The 23740-nt window shown below is 37.6% G+C and overlaps 1 protein-coding gene across 5 annotated transcripts in view; it reads right to left on the minus strand.

The window, feature by feature from the left end:
* Positions 1-23740, minus strand: part of map3k7 (mitogen-activated protein kinase kinase kinase 7) — a 147882-nt gene that overhangs the window by 13723 nt on the left and 110419 nt on the right. For 4 of the 5 annotated variants that reach the window (XM_051925451.1, XM_051925450.1, XM_051925452.1 and 1 more), the window contains 2 exons: positions 19481-19548; positions 1206-1302 (listed from right to left, as the gene is read on the minus strand). In XM_051925451.1, coding sequence (XP_051781411.1) covers positions 1206-1302; positions 19481-19548 — 165 coding nt within the window. Of the gene's footprint in view, positions 1-1205; positions 1303-19480; positions 19549-23579; positions 23690-23740 lie in introns of those variants that run through there. The other variant, XM_051925454.1, reaches the window with a different exon arrangement.

The raw sequence follows: 23740 nt of genomic DNA on the forward strand, positions 1-23740 counted from the left end.
GCATGGTTAATTCAAAATGATATCACACAAATCTTTCTAGACTATTTTAGATGAATGTTCATTAATTATAGGGCCTCAAAAAGGCATCAGCCTGCTAATGGAAGTAATGCATTGTCAGCACTAGCATAAGATAAACTTACTGTATTACAGTAAAAGCCTACATATTACAACAAAATTGTCTATTATTTTTCTTAAATAAAACTGCAACAATCACCTTATCAGCTGCTAATAAAGGTATACCTTAAACTTTAGTGTGCTCCGGAAAAAATAAACAGAAATCTAATTAAGAAATGATGAACCACTGACATAAAGTCTAGGTGCAATGCAACAGTTGCAGAAAATGTGTTACAGGAAATAATAATCGTTTGTGGATAATCAATTAAGGAGACTACATTCAACCTACTAACACTTTAGGAATTGAAAGAGACGATCTTTCATGCATATTAGAGCATATCATGAACGGTACAAATTCTGACAATTTCAGAAAGCAAAATGCAGCCAAGATAACTGAGGTGCAAACTGAATTGTGAAATGAAGGTAGTGTAACAAATTCTTCATTCTTTTGTTTTTTGCACCCTTGCCTACCAACCACTTCAGTGCAATTGGAGAGGGAGTTTTTGGCTGCTGGCATAGTAAAACATATTGCATTATTGACATTAAATAGTTAGATATTTAGGGGTACAACTACAGAGAAGTAAAGATTATCACATATCACCCTCACAATCTTAAAAAAAGTGCTCTCAATTCAATTCATCTCAGTTTAAAGAAGAAAATAAAACACATTCACTACAGTGCATAAAAAACCTGCAAACATCATTGCCTCAGAGTCTTGAAAGGAAACCCACATTGCAACAATCTGGTAACACTTTCCTTCAGTAAAAGTTATTAGGCACAGAGTAAGAGGCATGCCATTTAAACTTGTAGTACAAGCAAAAGAAATGGAAACTAGAGTCTCACATACAAGATACTTTACTGAGGAACCCTACTGAAGAATTTTGCATCAATAACTAAACTTTAAAAAAAAATGAAAGCAGAGAAAAATATTAACCACTTGCCAATATGTTATTAAAAAACACAAAGCTATCAATTACTGCCCCCTTCATTGACTAAAACCAACAGAGTAAAGGTTTGCATTTAGATAAAGGAATAAGTACTAGCAAATAAACACACTGGACTAAACCATCATGTTCCATAACTTTATGTACCTGATGACTCATCAGGAAAACCAATGTTCCTCACAGTTTTTTCGGAGGTAATCATCCTTACACTTGGACTTGAAGACCGACTGCTGCTTCTGCTTCCCTGTAAGAAAATAAACATTGAGAATACATAAACCATACAATAATCATCATAAACACCATTGCAAAAATACTGTTATAATCAATCAGAAATCCAGAAATGGAAAAATGAGCATTCAGTATAGATTCTTAAATACTAAGCAAAGTTGTTGGCAAAAAGCTGTCTTTAATACAGATAAATCAGAACTTAGTATTTTGGACTTTTGATTAAAACCATACATGATTTTATGTAATCCATAATAATCCACTTGAGATAAGTAAAGCATAAGAACGCATTGTATACACCAAGTTCTAAAGCTACCATTCATTTTTTTTTTCTGGTTGTACTGCTTTATGAAAAGAAGGAGTGCACCATCGCTGCTATGTCAATAATCAACAGTGATTTGCTTCAAATGGCATCCTCCAGCAGGCACCTTCTTGGAGCAGTTTTAGCCACAGGCTTTTCCCATCACAGTGTGCTAAGAAGTGCCTCTGGGGGGTCTTTTCTGCCCACTGCTATTAGGCAATTGCTTCCTCCTGATGTAATCATTAAGTTCATTTTTGAAATATCTGCACAACATATATTTTTTCATTTATTCATTTATCAGTTGATTGGCTATATTATTTGTCTTATAATTCAGGATCCTTGTGTTTATATCTCTGCCGCTGCATGCATCTGAATTTCCCCATGGGATTAATAAAACTTAACTAATCTAAAGGTGATTTAAACAAGATTGATGTGTGCCATGTTACAAGAAAGGCTCATAAGAAGTATTTGTAAGATTAAGAAAAAACTGTGAAAGAACCTTTACAAATTGGTGTAGACTACATGTTCATATGATACTTAGTAACTGATTAATACTATTTTGAAAGTGTTGGACTCTTTTTAAATCCCCTTGTATAACTAAAACCATATCCCCGGAAACAATTCTTGTTTGGAAGAAACAGGGAGACTTTAATTTTAACCCATCTGATCTGATAAATGTTATTATTTACTGCACGTGTGTTTAATGGAACCATGTAATGTGGTGGAAGGGGTCTGTTGTTCAGGATTTAAAATCACCAGTTAAACAATAAAATAAATAAATAGAATTAATTTTCAGCTGTAGTCATACGGAGTAGATGCCCATTTGTTTAATATTAAATCTGTGTGCCTTTAGTATGAATGCAGGAATGAAAGAGCTACAACAGAATTTGGGTCAAACAAGCAAAATACCCACAATACCCACAAAATGCAAAAAGGTACAGAAGGAAAAAAAGACTCAACAAGAACATAAAAGAACTTAGATTCAAGGACAATGTAATTGACATTGCATGTAATTGCACCAGTAAGAGAGTAAAACCTACACAGAATTAGACTCAGAATGTGAGATGCATAGTGCCCTCCATAATGTTTGGGACAAAGACATATTTTTCCTTGATTGCCCTGAAATGGGTAGACCATGTATAAAAAGTGTAATTTATACAAGGTGTGACCAAAATGTATGCAAATACCCTTAAAGTCTGCAATGTGCATGGTGCAGTTTTAAATTGTGGAGCAGAGGAGTAAATCAAGGAAAAAATATGTCTTTGTTCCAAACATTACTGAGGGCACTGTATAACCAATAATGAGCATCTTCTGATTCTGCCCTTGATTCTGGTTCCATTGGAAATTACTGTTACTTTTCTACCAGAAGTACTTGGAGTATTAGTAGATCTTTATTTCTTTATCATTCTCTTTGGAGTTACCTTATATAGAAACAATGATTGGTTTAATGTAATTTCCTTTATTTTGATAGCCTGACATAATATTGTTCATTAAGAATAAACTAGTACCCTCTACCTGAAAATGAATGTGTGGAAAGTAATTCAGACCACTTCATTTTCTGCACTTTATTGTACAGTTGTAAATTTATTTTTTAAATAGCTAAATATGTTATTTTTACTTGTCAATCTATACTCAATAACCCATAATGACAAACATTCACATGCTTTCACAAATATTTGAAAACCTATTAAAAGGAAATCTGTCATTTATATACTGTAAGTGCTTGGACCCTTTGCTGTGGCACTCCAAATTGTGGTCAGGTGCATCCTGCTTGCTTTAAGTATCCACAAGATTGACTCTAATCAAGTCTTAGGGCTCGTTTATACTTCAAGCTGAGAACGTGTACGCATCATGGCTGCTACGCGTTCCCAGCGTTTGATGCGTCTTCTGAGCAAGTCCTCAGGAATTAACGCGATGAGTACATGAGTTGCAGTACCAGCAAAAAGTGGGGGGGGGGGCGCAGTGTGATAAAAGTCGGAATGTGACGTCAGAGTCTCTGTTTACTATTTACATGTGACAGAAAGCTGCTTTGCAGATCTTTTTTTATTTTTTTTATTTTATTGTAATCATTCCATACAAATAGATCAATTTTTACAAAAAAATAGGATAGAAAACAAATTAACCCCCACCCCTGAGAAAGAGAGTATGGCCAATAGAGTAAAACTTAAAGCTTGTAAAAATACACAGATTGATGAGTTTAAATAGGCGGATAAAGATAAATGGAGAAGAAAAAGGAATGGGAAGAGAATTACTTCCTCAGTGCTTTAAGAGCTTATTCTAAAATATTACTGATTAGATCCTGCCAGGTTTTGAAAAAGTTCTGCACAGATCCTCTGACTGAGAATTTGATTTTTTCCAATTTCAAATAGTATAAAACATCATTTACCCACTGACTTAAAAGAGGAGAGTTAGGATTCTTCCAGTTTAGCAAAATAAGTCTGCGTGCCCATAGTGTAGTGAAGGCAATCACAATTTGTTTGTCCTTCTCCACTTTAAGCCCATCTGGAAGAACACCAAACACAGCTGTTAATGGATTAGGAGGGATTGTGACACCAATGCTGTTTGAAAGGCACTTAAATATTTTTGTCCAGAATGATGTTAATTTGGTGCAGGCCCAAAACATGTGACCCAGTGAGGCTGGGACTTGACTGCAGTGTTTGCAGGTTGGATCTTGCCCTGGAAACATTTTGGACAGTTTTAACACTAGAATTACCAGAGCCTACAAAAAAACTCGTAGATCCGGCCCACCTTAAATCGCTTCTTAAAATCGTTCTCACCACTCCGCCAGCGTCTTTTGTCATCTAAATGTACTGTTAAAGACATGCTGCCAGCAGCCGGCTATTCCATCCCCCCAGCGACTTAGAACGTAAACGAGCTTTTCCCAGCTCATGCCTTGATTGATTATCTGGGAGTGAAGTGGAGTTTTAGAGTAGAAATAATAGATTGTTATTTGGAACACACGCATTTCATATGTGTTGCATTGCTACAGCAATCTGTGTAAACGCATTGTTAAAACAGAAACGTTTTATATATTCTAGTAGCAAATGACAAAATGTAGGCATAAACTATATAATGTATGAAGCCTGAAGTCCAAATATCAAAGAAACACTTTCACAAAAGGTACAAAAAAAAAAGCCACAGCCAAAAAAAGCCGCCTTAGTGTGTGACATTGACACGCATTAACTATCACTGCTTCTGTGGTGCAACAGTATCAGTCGCTGACTGGGAATCAGAAGGTCATGAGTTCGATCCTGCACAACTCCCTTTAGTGAAAATAAGAACACTTCTCAATTTTACAATAAAAAGATACATTTGATTTCAGTCTGTAACAGCCAGTGTAATTTATGATATTTGTAAAGGTTAGCTTTATTTTTTTTTAAAATTCACTTTTCATTGTCTCAGTCGTGTTCAGGATCCTTTCCTACCCCATCTGACACTGCTGTTTTCACATAAAGACGCGCTATAGTTGTGCAGTGTATCACGATACCTACGACCGCTTATTTTTTTCCCCCAATATTGCCAGTCCCCACGTGTTGCTGTATGCTGTTTCTTTTGTACTCCAGGACATGCAGAGGAAAGCATAGTAAAGAGCAGTAACTTCAGCGCTATATGCAATCATCAGACACTCCCCATCTGATACTGCTGTTTTCACATAAAGACGCGCTAAAGCTCTGCAGTGTACTTGTGGCTGCATTGTCGTACCAATGCTTGCGAACTGAAGTGTCTGCATGCACTTTTCGTGGCATTACACGTGTATTTTTTGAGTATGCCCATGTAGCTCAAACACAGGAACATATGTTGATGTAAAAGTATAACAAAACAAGTGCACATTTATTCAAGACTATAACCGAAGAAAACAGAAAGCAAGTTACAGTAGGTGGTTGATATGACAGCTTGCGTGGTGGAATGCTAAGAACTGCTGATTTCCATTCCGTGCTATATAACTGTTAACATTTGAATCTGATGGTTGCATATAGCGCTGTCTTATTCAGTGTGCGCAAGAACATGCAGGTGGCCAGTTGCTGAGTGCTACAACGCACATTTAAAAAAAAAGAAAGAGACAAATATATGTGACGTTTTGAAGAAATCATTTTATGACGCGAATAGTACCAATCAGAAAACATCATCGAAGTAATGCAATATTATTTGAAAACGAACAGCGTCAGATCGGATGTGAAGTTATACTGGCGCTGTTTGAGTCAGATCAGAAGCTGAATAAGCTGAAAAAGCTCCTGCTCTGACTCTAAGTAAAAAAGCATGAATTAATCAACAGAAATAACCGCGATTGACATTTTAAAGTTAACGATTACAGTGCATACCAATTTATAAATTTAATGTCCGTTTGAGGAAAAAAAAACCACTTTCTTCAAAGCTGGGAATCGAACTCACGTCTCTGTAGCACGGTAGGGCAGCTGTGCTCCAAGTCAGCAAACCGTAGCGTTAAGCCACGGAAGCTGTTGCATCATCCTTGAACCTTTTGTGAAAGTGTTTATTTGATGTTTGGACTTCAGGCTTCACATATTCTATAGTTTATGCCTACATTTTGTAACATTTATTACTAAAATATGAACATGTTTCTGTTTTAGCAATGTGTTTACACAGATTACTGTAGAAATGGAACACACATGAAATGCGTGTATTCCAAATAACTATCTATTATTTCCATTCTAAAACTCCAGCAGTTTACTCACTCCCAGATAATTATAATCAAACAAGGCATGAGCTGCGAAAACTTAGTGAACGTTCTGCGACAGTGGGGGATGGAACAGCCGGCTACTTGCTGCTCGTCTTAATCAGCACATTTAGAAGACAAAAGAGAGGTGAGAACGGTTTTAAGGTGGGCCGGATCCACGAGTTTTTTCGTAGACTCTGGTAATTCTAGTGTTAAGCGAGACAGATATGCTCGATATATAATTTTGAGTTGAATAAATTGTATGTCTGCGGTGGGTTGGCACCCTGCCTGGGATTGGTTCCTGCCTTGTGCCCTGTGTTGGCTGGGATTGGCTCCAGCAGACCCCCGTGACCCTGTGTTCGGATTCAGCGGGTTGGAAAATGGATGGATAAATTGTATGCTTTGCGCATATGGAAATTGAGTGAATTCTCTGCATTGCTACCTTCCACTCTTTTTCTGATATATTGAGTGAGAGATCTTTTTCCCATTGTCCTCTTGGATCTTTGAAAGGGAACGACTGTAAAATAATTTTATATATTGCAGAAATGCTGTCTGAGTCCTTGAAACTAGGCAATGTTTTTTTCAGCATAAAGGAGGGTGTGAGATGAGGAAAATCGGGCAGGTTCTGTTTAACAAAGTTTCTAATTTGAAGATAGTGAAAGAAATGTGTTGCTGGAAAGTTAAATCTGGAATGTAATTGTTCATAGGCTGCAAAGATGTTGTCTATATAAAGATTTCTAAGCAATTTCATCCCAAATATTTTCCAGATATTAAAAACTGCATATGTTTGCGAGGGTTGAAAAAGGTGGTTCTCATGCAGAGGTGCCACAGATAAAAGATTCTCCATCTTAAAATACTTTCTACATTGGTTCCATATTCTGAGTGAGAGAAGCACAATTCGATTGTTAGTATATTGGCGATAACTTGCATTTATTGGGGCACAAAGCAGGGAATAGAAAGAAGTATTACAAGATTTTATTTCTATTGCAGACCAAGCTTGTGTATGTTCACCTATTTGTGTCCAGGTTTTTATAGCTTGTATGTTTGCTGCCCAGTAATAAAACTGAAATTTAGGTAGAGCCATGCCACCTTCTGCCTTAGGTCTTTGTAGGGTCGCTCTTTGGATATTCCAGGCAATTCCCAACACAGAGAAGCCAAACCTGTTCTCACCGTGATAATATCTCGCACTGCCACCTGCCTGATTCCTCCAGATGTACGTAAAATATGCACGCAAGTATAAACAGTAAAACGCTTGCGTAGTAGCAGGAGCATCCACTGCAGCATGCGTCGCGTGAAGTATAAACCCAGCCTTAGACACAGCTGTGGCCATCAATTTCTGTTAAGACCTCTGCAATTAATTTGTGTTAAGGGATAAAACAGGCCAAGGGTATGAAACCAATTCTAAAACGTTGAGTGTTCACAGGAACAAACTAGCCTCAATAGCAGTAAAACTGTGGAACTACCTGGACTGTCATTAGAGTTAACCGTCTGGTCAAACTGAGTAACCTGTCAAGAAAAGCCTTGGTCAGATTTAGTGGCCAAGAACCCAAAGAATACCTTAACAGATGTTCAGAAGTCCTTTACTGAGATGGGACAACCTGTCAGAAGGATTCTCATCTCAGTAGCACTGCATCAATCATATGTTTATGGAAGAGTGACTAGCCAGATTCCATTCTTGAGTAAAAGGGATATGACAGTTTAAAGGGACTTTGAGAGCATGAGTGAAAAGATTTTCTAGTCTGATGAGATGGAAATTGAACTCTTTGGACAGAATTCCAAGCATTATGTCTGGCAATAACCAGGTACTGCTCATCACCCGCCTAATACCATTCCTACAATGAAGCATGTTGGTGATAGCATCATGCTTTGGGGATGCTTCTCAGCAAAAGGGACAGGGAGACCTGGTCAGAATTGAGGGAAGAAGACGAACCCAAGTCATGATGCTCAGTTGTGATTTGATTCCACCACTCTTCCTGCAAAATTCCACTCCTCTTTATCCCACCCCGTTCTCCTCTTCTGACTCCATGTACCAAGACTTACCGATTTGGTGAAAGAAGCATTAGGTGAGTGCTGTCTTTCTGAGGGGCCCCTGCTGCATGACCAGACTACACAGCATGTCTATCTCTCAGGTCTAGTCATTCAATATGACCAGATTTTTAGCTTTGGTGAACTAGTTCTTTGTACCATCATTTAGATCATTAGAATAGTTTAAGAAATTAACAGACTAAGGCAAAATAAAATATACGATGAAGACAAATTTTATATTTTATTACTAATAATTGTTAAGTATTTATCATTTCATTTTAGATTAATAATAATGAACAATGTTAACTGTCTATAATAACAGCTGCCCAAAGTTTAGTAATCTTCATCCTTCCTTTAAAAATAAATACAGGACTAGGCTGAAGTTAGAAGCAGAACTGTGCTTAAAGTTATGAAAACTGGAACGCAACATTGACAGTAATGACCCTATAAAACATAAATGCACTCAGCCTTCACAGTTGGGAGTAATTTTTCTCTATTCTTTCTCTTTCCTTAATTTTACTCCTTGTCAAACCATGCTGCTTCTAAATTTAAAAAAAAATTCCTTAAAAAAGAATTTGATGTGCATAAGAAAAGCTAAAAAAAACACACAACCACACAATAAACTATCAGTAATCAGAGTATTAGGCAGAGTGGTCAGAGATAAGAAGCATTACTTTTAGTTAGGCCTTTTAACGTTAGAATTACCAGAGCCTACGAAAAAACTCGTAGATCCGCCCAACCTTAAATCCGTTCACACCTCTCCCTCAGTATCTTTTGTCCTGTAAATGTGCCGATTAAGACAAGCAGCAAGCAGCCTGCTATTCCATCCCCCACCGCTGCAGACTGTGCACAAACTTCTTCCAGCTCATGCCTTCATTGATTATCTGGGAGTGAAGTGCTGGAGTTTTAGAGTGGAAATAATAGATTGTTATTTGGAACACATGCATTTCATTTGTATTACATTTCTATAATAATCTGTGCAAACACATTGTTAAAACAGAAACGTTTGTCATATTTTGTAGTAAATGACAAAATGTTGGCATAAACTATATAATAGGTGAAGCCTGAAGTCCAAAGATCAATCAAACACTTTCACAAAAGGTTCAAGGATGATACAACAGCTTCCATGGTGTAGCGGTAAGATTTGCTGACTTGTAATCAAGAGTCCCCAGTTCGATCCTGTCTGCCTCCTGTATTTGCTGTTTTCAGTAGTGAACTGCTCTTATTGTTAATATTATACAGTACACACATACATTTGGTTTGCGTCTGTAACAGACGGTGTACATTTATAGGACTTGTGAAAGTTACCGTTTTTTTTTTCACTTTTATTCTCTCAGTCACGATCGCAATACAAACTACCGCCCCCCCACTCAGAGATCTGACGCTGTTCGTTTTTATTTGAAACTGGGAGTAACTGTAGATGTGAGTGGTGTTTTGAGGCAATGGAACTGAACATTCTCTGACCTGGAGGGATAAAAGCTGACACACAAATGCTGGTGAATCTACCTTCTTCGTATCTCACCATCACTTCATTTTTTTTTTATTCCGTTTTATTGAGTGTTCCTGCTTACGCTGAATTAGTATGCACTTTATGGGCAATGATGTCAAAAAAAAAAACCAAAAACCAGAGACATAGGTATATATGATATTTGGAATTATTCTTTTTATGACCTGTATAGTACATTTCGGAAAACATTGTGGCATGGATGCAACATTATTCATATTCATTAGCATAACATCAAATGTTTTTTTTTCCCGATCTTGCCAGTCCCCACATGTTGCTGTTTCTTTTGTACTCCAGGACATGCAGAGGCAACAATAGTACAGAGAGGTCAGTTCAGCGCTATATGCAGTCATCACATTAAAATGTTAACAGTTCAAACACACGCAAGGACCCATCCTTCCTATATTTACGACGTGTATACCTGTTGCAATGTGCACACTTCTCTCTATGCTTTGGTTCCTATTACATTGAAAGGGCACCTGACACTGACTCAGTTTACATTCCTGGGGAAAGCAGCTGTCTTGGAACAGAAGCTTGTCAATGTTGCATCCTCCTTTTCTTTTTCCATCACCTTTTCTAGTAAGATGCAACGACGAAATTCCTCTGCAAAGTGAACCATGAACACTCTTCTTTTCTCAGTGGCCTCCGTGCATGCCTTGCACAGTACATGTGCGTTGATCGCTGCCAGGTCACGCTTGTTATAGCACAAGCAACTGGCCACCTGTGTGTTCCTGCGCGCACTGAATAAGCTCACGCCTTCTGGTGCATGATGTCAATGCAGCACGGAGAAAAAAAGAAAGACAAATACATTATATGGGACATTGGGTATAAATTTATTGTACTTGTAAAAGTTAGATTTTTTCAGTTTTATTCTCTGAATCTCGATCATGCTGTACTCTCTCCCCCCAAAACCCCGCCCCTCCTGATCTGACTCTAAGTAACAGCGCCAGCATAAATTCACAACCGATCTGACGCTGTTCGTTTTCAAATAATATTGCATTAGTGCGATGATGTTTTCTGGTTGGTACTATTCAGGTCATAAAATGACTTCTTCAAAATGTTACAAATACATATATCGTCTCTCTTTCAGGTGTGTAATAGAAACCACAGTATAGACAGAAGTATGTGCATTGCAACAGGTACACACGTCGTAAATGTAGGAAGGATGGGTCCTTGCGTGTGTTTCAACTGTTAACATTTGAATGTGATGATTGCATATAATGCTGAACTGACCTCTCTATACTATTGTTGCCTCTGCATGTCCTGGAGTACAAAAGAAACAGCAACATGTGGGTACTGGCAAGATCGGGGGAAAAAAACATGCTGTGTTATGCGAATGAATATGAATAATATGAATAATGTTGCATCAGTGCCACAATGTTTTCCAAAATGTACTTAGACAGGTCATAAAATGAATAATCCCAAATATCATATATACAGTTAGGTCCATAAATATTTGGACAGAGACAACTTTTTTCTAATTTAGGTTCTGTACATGACCACAATGAATTTTAAATGAAACAACTCAGATGCAGTTGAAGTGCAGACTTTCAGCTTTAATTCAGTGGGGTGAACAAAACGATTGCATAAAAATGTGAGGCAACTAAAGCATTTTTTTTAAACACAATCCCTTCATTTCAGGGGCTCAAAAGTAATTGGACAAATTAAATAACTGGAAATAAAATGTTCATTTCTAATACTTGGTTGAAAACCCTTTGCTGGCAATGACAGCCTGAAGTCTTGAACTCATGGACATCACCAGATAATGGGTTTTCTCCTTTTTAATGCTCTGCCAGGCCTTTACTGCAGCAGCTTTCAGTTGCTGTTTGTTTGTGGGCCTTTCTGTCTGAAGTTTAGTCTTCAACAAGTGAAATGCATGCTCAATTGGGTTAAGATCAGGTGACTGATTTGGCCATTCAAGAATTTTCCACTTCTTTGCTTTAATAAACTCCTGGGTTGCTTTGGCTGAATGTTTTTTTTTTTTTTTTGTTCTTTATTTCACCTTATACAATTTCTTGTATTAGGAATTTGGTAGTTTTCGCATACCCCTTGGGGTCAGAGCGCAGGGTCAGCCATTGTACAGCGCCCCTGGAGCAATTACAGGTTAAGGGCCTTGCTCAAGGGCCCAGCAGAGCAGTGGCCTTTTTTTTTGGCAGTGACGGGGAATCGAACCGGCAACCTTCGGGATACCAGCGCAGCTCCTTAGCCTCAGAGCCACCACTCCGTGTTTTGGGTTATTGTCCATCTGTATCACGAAACGCCGCCCAATCAATTTGACTGTGTTTAGCTGGATTTGAGCAGACAGTATGTCTCTGAACACCTCAGAATTCATTCGGCTGCTTCTGTCCTGTATCACATCATTAATAAACACTAGTGTCCCAGTGCCACTGGCAGCCATGCACGCCCAAGCCATCACACTGCCTCCACCGTGTTTTACAGATGATGTGATATGCTTTGGATAATGAGCTGTTCCACGCTTTCTCCATACTTTTTTCTTGCCATCATTCTGGTAGAGGTTGATCTTGGTTTCATCTGTCCAAAGAATGTTTTTCCAGAACTGTGCTGGCTTTTTTAGATGTTCTTTAGCAAAGTCCAATCTAGCCTTTCTATTCTTGAGGCTTATGAGTGGCTTGCACCTTGCAGTGCACCCTCTGTATTTACTTTCATGCAGTCTTCTCTTTATGGTAGACTTGGATATCGATACGCCTACCCCCTGGAGAGTGTTGTTCACTTGGTTGACTGTTGTGAAGGGGTTTCTCTTCACCATGGAAATGATTCTGCGATCATCACCTCTGTTGTCTTCCATGGACGTCCAGGTCTTTTTGCATTGCTGAGTTCACCAGTGCTTGCTTTCTTTCTCAGGATGTACCAAACTGTAGATTTTGCCACTCGTAATATTGTAGCAATTTCTCGGATGGGTTTTTTCTGTTTTCGCAGCTTAAGGATGGCTTCTTTCACCTGCATGGAGAGCTCCTTTGACCGCATGTTGTCTGTTCACAGCAAAATCTTCCAAAAGCAAGCACCACACCTTAAATCAACTCCATGCCTTTTATCTGCTTAATTGATAATGACATAACAACGGACTTGCCCACACCTGCCCATGAAATAGCCTTTGAGTCAATTGTCCAATTACTTTTGAGCCCCTGAAATGAAGGGATTGTGTTAAAAAAATGCTTTAGTTGCCTCACATTTTTATGCAATTGTTTTGTTCACCCCACTGAATTAAAGCTGAAAGTCTGCACTTCAACTGCATCTGAGTTGTTTCATTTAAAATTCATTGTGGTAATGTACAGAACCAAAATTAGAAAAAAGTTGTCTCTGTCCAAATATTTATGGACCTAACTGTACCTATGTCTCTCTTTTTTTTTGACATCATAAACCATAAGGTGCATACTAATTCAGCGTGAGCAGGAACACTCAATAAAACTGAATAAAAAAAAAATCAAGCGACAGTGAGATACGAAGAAGGCCGATTCACCAGCGTTTGTGTGTCAGCTTTTATCCCTCCAGATCAGAGAATGTCCAGTTCCATTGCCTCAAAACACCACTCACATCTACAGTTACTCCCAGTTTCAAATAAAAACTAACAGCGTCAGATCCCTAGGGCGGTAGTATGTATTGCGATCATGACTGAGAGAATAAAAGTGAAAAAAACACAGTAACTTTCACAAGTCCTATAAATATACACCGTCTGTTACAGACGCAAACCAAATGTATGTGTGTACTGCATAATATTAACAATAAGAGCAGTTCACTACTGAAAACAGCAAATACAGGAGACAGACGGGATCGAACCGGGGACTCTTGATTACAAGTCAGCAAATCTTACCGCTACACCATGGAAGCTGTTGTATCGTCCTTGAACCTTTTGTGAAAGTGTTTATTTGATCTTTGGACTTCAGGCTTCACACATTATATAGTTTATGCCAACATTTTATCATTTACTACAAAATATGACAAACGTTTCTGTTTTAACAATGTGTTTACACAGATTATTATAGAAACGGAACACACATGAAATGCATGTGTTCCAAATAACGATCTACTATTTCCATTCTAAAACTCCAGCACTTCACTCCCAGATAATCAATGAAGGCATGAGCTGGGAGAACATTGTGCATGGTCTGCGGCGGTGGGGGATGGAATAGCAGGCTGCTTGCTGCTTGTCTTAATCGGCACATTTACAGGACAAAAGATGCTGAGGGAGAAGTGCAAACGGATTTAAGGTGGGCCAGATCTATGAGTTTTTTCGTAGGCTCTGGTAATTCTAGTGTTAAGAATTCAGTACTTGACAGTTTAAGACTGTAAAAAAAATGGTGGAACTTCAAATATTTCCATTCCTGGAGGTGTAACTCCAAGAAAAAAAACATATAAACATGATATTGTGTAAGTTATATGATTCCAAAACATTCCTTTATTGTACTGTTCTATTGAATGCTGATTAGCCTGATCAAATCCAACTTTGATAGGATGGTGACTGGCAAGAGGTTGCACATTATAGGGGCAAGGTCCACAGACAGCAGGAGATGGGGGAGAGAGTGGGAGAAAGAGAAATTGAGACTGGGAGCAGGAAAGGTCCTGCACATGCCAAATATGTGAAGACAGGGACCAGTATACAGCTGGCTGTGTGAGTAAGAGAGTAAGAGACTGCTCAGAAACTAGGAAAAAGGCAATCCAGCTACTGTCAGTGCTTTCTGACCCTGAGTTTGTATAACAAGTGAGGCCAACAAGGGAACATTATGAGTGGCATCGTCTCCTGGCTACTTCAGGACACACGGTCTCAGAAAGGAACATATGGGATAATGCTGTCCTTCAGATATGTAGCTGGGGATTCAACAGAAGGCTTAAGGATGCAGGGACTTTGGGAGGTACCAGAGTTCTAGCTTGGTGTTCTTGGAGTAAATGGAAGGATGAAACTGACCCCTTAAGTTACACTGGGGCTTTGCTGGCGATGACCCCTTGAATAGCTTCAATACTAGCCAAGTAGAGACTTAAAGGAGAGGAGCAAGGAGATTGAGACAATTCACTAAACTGTGATGAGGTAAAGAAAATGGGATCTGGTGAGCATACTGAGGGATGGAAGCTGGGGAAAGGTTTTTTTTTTTAGTTTAGTACTGTGGTGGGCAAAAAATTATACACTTTTTTTTTTTTTTTAAGTTATCTAGACCACTGTGTATTCCCTCTATTTTGTTCCTTTTGTTAATAAAAGATTATTTTTTCTTTTTTAATGGGGGAAGAGAGTTGCCACAAGGGTCCAGTCCTTTCACCCATATACAGGTACTCGTCGACATACGACCTATGCAAGTTACGACTGTTCGACTTTACGACGCGTTTGACTGTTTCCCCCACCAGCTGTTGGCAGCGCCAGTTTCCCGCACTCTCAAGTCTCGCTATGCAGCAGTAAAAATATACGCAGCAGTGTTGCCCCACGTGCGTTTGTGTCTTGTTGTTTTGGCAATTTTCGATAATAATATAACCCTAACATATAACCCTATAATATTAACACTAATAGCAGCTTTCTACTCAAAACGGCAAACTTGAGAAGCTGCCAGCATCAAACCCAGAAGCTCTTGATTGGGCAGTTCTTAGGATTGCACTACGCAAGCAGTCGCATCAACTGCTTACCGCAACCTGCTTTCTTTTTTCTTCTTGAATAAAAGCGCACTTGTTCTGTTATACTTGTACTTGTGAAAGTGTTTATTTGATATTTGGACTTCAGGCTTCACACCAGTCATTCTCAGTCACACACACCACTCACATCCACATCCACAGTTATCCCAGTCTCGTTCGTGCACAAGTTTTATATACAATCATCACATTCAAATGTTAACAGTTCCCACACACAACTGCTGACTCCCAATCAAGAGCTTCTGGGTTCGATGCTAGCAGCTTCTCGAGTTTACCGCTTTGAGTAGAGAGCTGCTGTTATTGTTAATATTATACAATAAAAACATACATTTGATTTACGTCTGTAACAACCATTGTAAATTTATAGTGCTTGTCAAAGTTAGCGTTCATGCTCGCCCCGATCTGACACTGCTCTTTTCAAATAAAGACGCGCTATAACAGAGGTGAACTCAGATCAGAGAAAACAGAAGCCCTCCCCGCAAGAAATGTCGACTCACAGTGTATGAATGGCGTATGGAAGAAGTGTGTTAAGCGTTATGTAAATACTTTTGCTGGATTTAACAGTGAACAAGAACTTGATGAGATTCGTGAAGAAATAGTGAAACTGTCAAAAGACCTTTCATTGGAATGTGAAATGGAAGATGTCGAGGAGTTGCTAGACCGGGAATCAGGTGAACTTATGAATGAAGAGCTGATAGAATTGGAAGAAGAAAGAGTGGCGGAAGAAGAAACAAGAGAATTGGAGTAAGACGAAGAGGAGGAGGTGCCACAAACAATGTTCACCACAAAGGGATTGTCAGAAGATTTATCTACTGAATAAACTCCTCGCTCATTTTGAAAAAATGGACCCAAATATTGAACGATTTGCGAGGATTGAACGGATGGCACGCAACACATTTCGTCCTTATTGCGAAATTTATGAAGAGAAAAAAAAACCAAACAATTCAGACGAAGCTCACTATGTTTATGAAAAGAGCAACTCCTCCCATCACCCCGTCCGCAGCCTCGCCTGATCTGATGAAGGCGATATCGACAACCCGCAGCCAAGCACCAGTGGTGCCAGGAATTAAATGTACAGTACAGTATTTCTTGTTTTGTACGTTTTCCACATATTAAACAAATTGTACTGTAGTATGCTGTGTTTGTCTTAGAAAGTAAGAAAATGTTGATAAAATATTACTTTAAGATGATTACAATATTATTACCCAGTCTAATATTCTTACCTTAAATTAACATAGGCCGACTTACGTCCAGATCGACTTACAACCAGTCAGTCGGAACCAATCGCGGTCGTAAGTCGACAAGTACCTGTATTGTGTCCTGAGAAACGTAACCTATACATACATTTTACAGTAACTAACAATTAACTAACTAATTTATTGCCTGTTGAGAGGATCGTTAAAGTAATTGTTGAAAAACAGTGTTACATTCTGTACTCGCATATAGGGAACATATAATAATTGACTTAAAATTATTAATACATCTGAAATTTTCATGTAATTGTATAAAATCAATTAAAATTTATATCATAAATGAAAACTAAAATGAAGATGAAAACTATAAAAAAAAACATTTTCTTGAAAAGAAATAAAAAATAATTTAAAAAACCGTGATGAGAAACTAAAACTATTCAGTTGCTGAAAAGATTAACACAAAATGACACATTACAAAAAAAACTTTCAGTTGTCGCCATGATTGGTCCTATATACGAACTAATTTGTGCTGCAGTGTTTCCAAAATTAAAAAGATATATAAATAAATATATGTTCTTTGTTCTGCAGCTAGGACTGAGTTCTCTTTAAACCTTTACTATTATCACTTAGATACCTCGTTTGATGCTAGTTGTGCACACACCATCATATCTGAATTTACATGTCTCCAGTGAACAATAATTACTGATGGAGGCTGACTGTTTAAACAGCATTTGCAGTAGCAGGAGAGTTGAATATGGGCTATTGTAGTAGAGAGTAACAAAGAAATTCATTTTGTGATAAGAACAGTGGCTGTTCTTCAGTAATTTATGGTGACAGCTTGATAGATTCTAGTTTTAGTGACACATATGGAGATGATGAGCTTGTTCAACTGCTAAATTACAATGTCACTTTTGAATGTGAAGGGTATAACAAGAGTCCTGGGCAACTTCCAGAGCTGCAGTTTATCAGATCTCCAGGGCACATGGCAGATATATCAGGTACAGATGTTCCCTTACTGAATTTCAGACTGTTCAGAAGTGATGGGAAGCTGCATGTAACAGACAGATGCATGCAATAGCTGATACAGCACCACACACTGAAGTCAAATTCCAGGGTGTACTTTTGGTCTAATGCCAGTCCATGACAAGTTGTGGTCTGTTTGCACTTCTTGTATATCAATTTCAAAAGCCTGAAGTTGAAAGTACTGATCAACAAAACCTTTACTTTACAGATGGCAAGCCACAAGTGAAAAATGTTTCAGTTTATTTCTCAGATAGTGCTGTAAAAAGCCCAGGCTCTTAGAAACCATGGATTCTGGTACTTCAATCAATCAATCGCATTGGTTGTGCATTTGTGGCTAAGCAAGGTTCTCTTTTTTTCGTCAGTTTCATTTTCCCGACCTGCTGGTCTCCATTGTCTATCAGCGACTAAGCAAGTTTTTCTCTCCTCAGAGGTTTCGTTTTGCCAATGTGCTCACCTCGCTTGTGCATTAGCGGCAGCGGTTTCACTTTGGCGACAGTCACTTTCTTTGAGCTTCACGCTGTAGCCTCGCATTTCCGTGCAACCTTGCACTTCCGGGCTGGATGTACCGACACACACACTTCCACGCGTAGACGTTTAAATACAAGATAAAATCACAGATGCTATTTCTGTCGTTCTGTGGAATATTTACTGTTCTTGTGAATTGGTAATTTAAAGTTTACTTACTAGATACTGCACACTGCATAATAGTTTTCTGTGACTCCCTCAGTTCAACTTGATTCTGAACGATGATTAAAAAGCCCAGGGCTCCCTACCCTGCCAAGTACCCCTCATGGTTTTTATCCGTCACAGCTGAATCTATTTTCATAACTTTTCATGCCAGTACGTGTCAAAATTCTGTATATAAATTTTCTCTGACTGAGATGGATTCCTGCCTTGCACTCAAAGCTGCTGTGATAGGTTCCAGTACCCCGTAACCTGAACTGGATCAAGAACGTTTGAGAATTTTAAATAATGAAACTATCAGTTCTTTACAGGGTATTTTCTAAGCGAAAATTAAAAAACAAAATCATGAAAATAATGTGAACTAAAATGTGACTTATCTGGTTGGTTTGGATATACAACAACTATAATGTCCTAATGTTTATTGTAATGGTCAAGAACACAACAGATATGAACCTGCTTTAATAATGTAATTTTAAGTACATACTTAAAAACATTTAATTCCCATTCTATTAGACCTCATAAATCTACTTGTATTGTTTGTTAAATGCTACCAAAATGCACTATAGCACCAATGGTCACAATACTACATTCCGATATTCTTGTAATGTTAAAGAGTTTAAAGACTGCACACCCAACAAACAAAAAAGGATGATGAAACATATAAAGAATGTAATATATTTCAAGGTTGTCCCTGAGGCTTTTTAATGCTTTGGCACAACATCAATCTCATCTACAGCTACCAGACCCCAGAGGTTTCTCAGCCTTCCTGAACACAACTTGACAGATGCTACATTCCAAGACATTTAAGCAACTTCTGAATGCAACAAGTGTTGTCACTCCAGAAGATTTCACGTGCTTGTATTAACAGGGCAACATACAGATCATACAGACAGTCATTCCAATAAAAATAATTTAATTCTTTGGAAATTTTAATAACACTACTGTGCAAACAAAACAATGCCAAAAAGAATAACAAAGGCTATTTGAAATGGAAAATTAAAAAAAAAAAACATTGAGAATTTAAATATTAACTTGTTTTAGTAAGAACAAAGAATAACAAATATTAATTGCAACAATTAATAAAAATATGGATCTATTTATATTCTGTGTTACAATAATGTTATCATTATGCAGCTTGCCTTAGTTTCAGGTTTAAATCTCTCTTACCTGACTGGATTCAGTCCCAATTGTAGGAAGGTCTTGAACAGATCTACGCCTCTGATGTTCAGTGCTTGCTGGACAAAAGACATAACAAATATTAAGTCACACAGGTCTGAAACAAAAGGTGTGACTGCTGCTGCAGGGATTTTGGAATTTCTATAACCCAAGCGAAATAGCTGCGAGACAGAAAAAGCGAGAGAGAGAGAGAGAGAAAGAGGACAAAAAACAAAACATAAGAGCACACTTTGGAGGAGGAGGAAAGAGAGAGAGAGAGAGAGAGAGAGAGAGAGATAGAGAGAGAGAGAGAGACAGAGAGAGGGACAGCTGCAAAGATTTAACTCAAAAAATGCTGGCCTGTCAACATTGTCATATTCTGCCGTCACCCCCTCCCTGCACACTGTCCCCTCCCACACCATGAATAGATACCTTGTCTGCTCTGCCATTTTGTGCCACGTGTTAGGACAGACTTGTTTGCTAAGAGGCCAAAGCTGATGGTGGTAACTATTTAAGGGTTCTTACACTATAGGGTTGTTACAAGAAGACAGCAAACACAGCTTCACTTAATTGTCTGGTCTGTGATATCTTTTTTAGAAGAAAGGACACATTTTCTCAGTGTGTGTTAAAAAAGGAATCCACAATTTTGAAGATGGACATTTAAGACTACTGATAAACGGTGTTTAAGGGGATGGTCTGAATATAATGAAATGGTGACATTCAACATCTTACTAGAGCCCTAATATAGAAAACACAATCTGCTAAATGAGTACCATAATACAAGGTACATTTCAGTGTATTCGAAAAATGACATTTCTGCAAAAGTAACCTAAACATACAATTCTTTAAAAAATAATTTTGTAGAGAAGGAAAGATCCATGTTGAAAATTAATACCTACCATAAAAAGGACAAACCCAAGTCTATTAGTCATGCACAGATATGTAATAAATTTAATTTAGCAAATTCCTAACAAACAACATATACCAACTGATAAATATATAAAGCAATTGTTAAATTAATTTTGACAAACTCTAAAATACTACAAGAGAAAATGGGCTAAATTTAATATGAATTTGGTACAGATATAACAAGACATATCTCTGTTGTTTGGATTTTTTAAATATATTTCTATTTATTGTCAAAAAGTTTTCATTTTCTAAATGACCTAAACTTCTGAAGAAATGTAATCATTCATTACATTACATGTAATCAATTCATTACATGAATTGGAGAAAAAAAGTAAAATGTTGAAGACAACCTCACTGTGCTAACACAAAATTTATCATCTTCAGTCTCTTTTTCATGTTCCTATTAAGTGACTGAGCAGCTTCTTTATGTTACATGCATTTAAAACAAGAAATGTGAAACAGAATGTTGTATTTCCTACCTTTCAACATCTGAACAAAGGAGAAAAATAAAGTATGAACTAAGACTGTAAGCTAATTTGTCAAAAATGGTGCTAAAATTTGATATACATGGACTACTGCAGCAACACCGTGAGAGGTGATGCATTTATAAGGTATAGAAAAATGGGTGAATTCCCATCTTATAAACAATTTATAGTCTCTTTTTTAAATTTGTTTTCATTAATGATCAGAAATCTCAGGAGGTTGGTTTACTACAATGTTAGCAGTATGTTTAAGCATTGAAGGGTCTCATTATCAAATGATTTAGTTTTAAGGAGACAAAATCAGAACAGTTCACTTGGATTATCATGTGGTTAGTCATATGAAAATAATATAACTTGAAATTAGAATTGTAATTGCCGTCCTGTAAGTCAGAAAGAAGTCCATCAATCTATCCATTTTCAAACTTGCTTAAAACAATTCACACTCAGTATGGCCAATATATATCCTGACAGTATAGCAAGAAACTTAAAATATCAGTTCATGTATCTGAGCCATGACAACAGCTAACCTTGAATGGGACACCCGTCCATCACAGAGAACACTCACACAGTATGCCAATTCCAAGCTGCCAATTAACCAAACAATCATGTCTTTGGGATGTAGAAGGTGAAAAAAACAATCTAAACACACAGACTTTGAATATATTGACCTTTTTGGACCCTTTACAGTTTTCAGCTTTATATTTTTTGGATGTTCACTGACTGCAGATTTCTGAGTAAATTTAGAGACGTATACATTTTTGGAGGACTTAATTAACTTTACAATCCTTACATTTGTACAATCTCTATCACCAATCCCCATTAACACAATATAGCAAAATGTACCACATACGAGTAGGGAAGAAGCACAGATTATTGTTTTGGCATATTTTAAATATTTAATACTATTCTTTAATCTTGGTAAGACACATCTGCTCTTCTTGTGTTTGTCATTTTGTTTGTTCTTTGCGTGTGTGTCCACTTTCCCCGATTTTTTCATCATACTCGCAATATTCCATGCTATAATCCTTTTACTCTCTCACATCTTGCATGATCTACCTCTCCTTCATCTCTTCTGCCACTAACCAGGTCTTCCATCGGTTCATTGATTCTAGGAACAGGGCTGCAACTAACAACTATTTTGCTAATCAGTTAGTTGGCTAATTATTACTTTGACAAATTATAAACATTTTATTCAAAGATTAAAAAGGTTTATTGCACAATGCTGTCCTTTAGAACTATAGTGAATATTCCACTTTTTATGATAGTGATGGACATGGTGACCTGAGAAGTGCATGAAGGACTTCCATGGGAACTCTTGTACGTCAATAATCTCATATTCATGTTAAAAAGTAAATCAGGACTGAATTAGGAGATACTAGAAAGTCAGTTTAGAAGCAAAAGTTCTTGAGGCAAATGCAGGAAACACCAAGGTGATGGTTGGAGGTGAAAGAGCCGGGTACAAGAGGTGGGTACAAGGCCATGTGGCATGTAAAGTAAGGATGTTAGAAGAAACTCAGTTCAATGCACGAGGGTGCATGAAAGATGTAGTGATGTAAAGGGTAATCAGCAGACAATGAGTGTGACCATTATTTGTAGAATGCGCATGAGGGGTGTAGACTGTGGATATAACAAGTGAAAATTTAGATAGCAGCAATAGAGGTTTTTTGGAGAAAGCAGGGAAGTTCTGATAATTACGTAACATGCTGAGTGCAGATAATGGTGCAGGCTCAGCAGTAACAGCAAGGATCTGCAGGTTCAAAGTTTGCTAATATTCTAAACAATCAGTTTGCTTGTAGTAATTAACTCAACAATGCTAACAATGTTAATAGCATGGTGGAAAATTTTTATGCTAAGGTGAGAGCTGCAGCTGACATAGTCACCCCTGAAAAGATAGTTTAGAAATCCTCCAGGAATATTATACCCTGGAAAACCCAAATAGCGTCTGATTTAAAGCGAACATGTCAGAGAACTGAGTGCAAATGCAGAAAAACAAAATTGATAGTCCGTTATGAAATACTGAAGGCTAAAATAACTAACTATAACAGCACAGTCCGCCTTCAGAGGGAGTCCTATTTCTCTAAAATTATAAACGATAATGCTGGCAATCCAAGATCTTTATTCTCAACTATTGATTGCTTTCTAAACCCAGCTCACTCAATGAAATGCCTTATAAAAACTACTAGTGAAACTTGTGAGGCTTTCACTATATTTTTTAAACACAAAATTAATGACATTAGAAATAAAATAGTACATCCTCCCAAAGTTATTCTGACTGAACTGCAGTATTCCATTTTAAAGAGTTAAATTATTTCCCCAGAATACATCTACCCAAACTACATACAGTACAATAATTCCTCAACTGAAACCCTCTACCTGCGTATTTGACCCAATACAAACAAACTTTTTCAAAGCAGTCTCTGTTGTGCTAATTGATAATGTACTTGACATAGTGAATGCATCATTAGTTATAGGGGTCTTGTTTTAGAACAAATCACAGTAAAGAAATTGCACTGGTTAAAGTAGTAAATGACTTGTGGGTTAATACGGACAGAGGCCATATATCAGTTCTTGTTCTTTTAGACCCAAGTGCATCATTTGACACCATTGATCACAGTATTCTTATAAATTGCCAAGTCAATGGGTGAGCCTCTCTGGCAATGTCTTAAATTGGTTTCAGTCTTACTTAACAGGTAGAAAATTCGTAGTTGTGGTGATTATACCTTGGAGACACACGACATTTTACATGGTGTAGCACAAGGATCTATTCTGAGTCCACTGCTCTTTTCAATGTATATGCTTCCTTTGACTCTGATGCTCTTGGCTCTCTGATCCTGTGTTTTACTTGTATTTCCGAAATGATGAGCAGCAACTTTGTCAAACT

This window comes from Erpetoichthys calabaricus, chromosome 3, assembly GCF_900747795.2.
Source record: "Erpetoichthys calabaricus chromosome 3, fErpCal1.3, whole genome shotgun sequence".
NCBI lineage: Eukaryota > Metazoa > Chordata > Cladistia > Polypteriformes > Polypteridae > Erpetoichthys > Erpetoichthys calabaricus.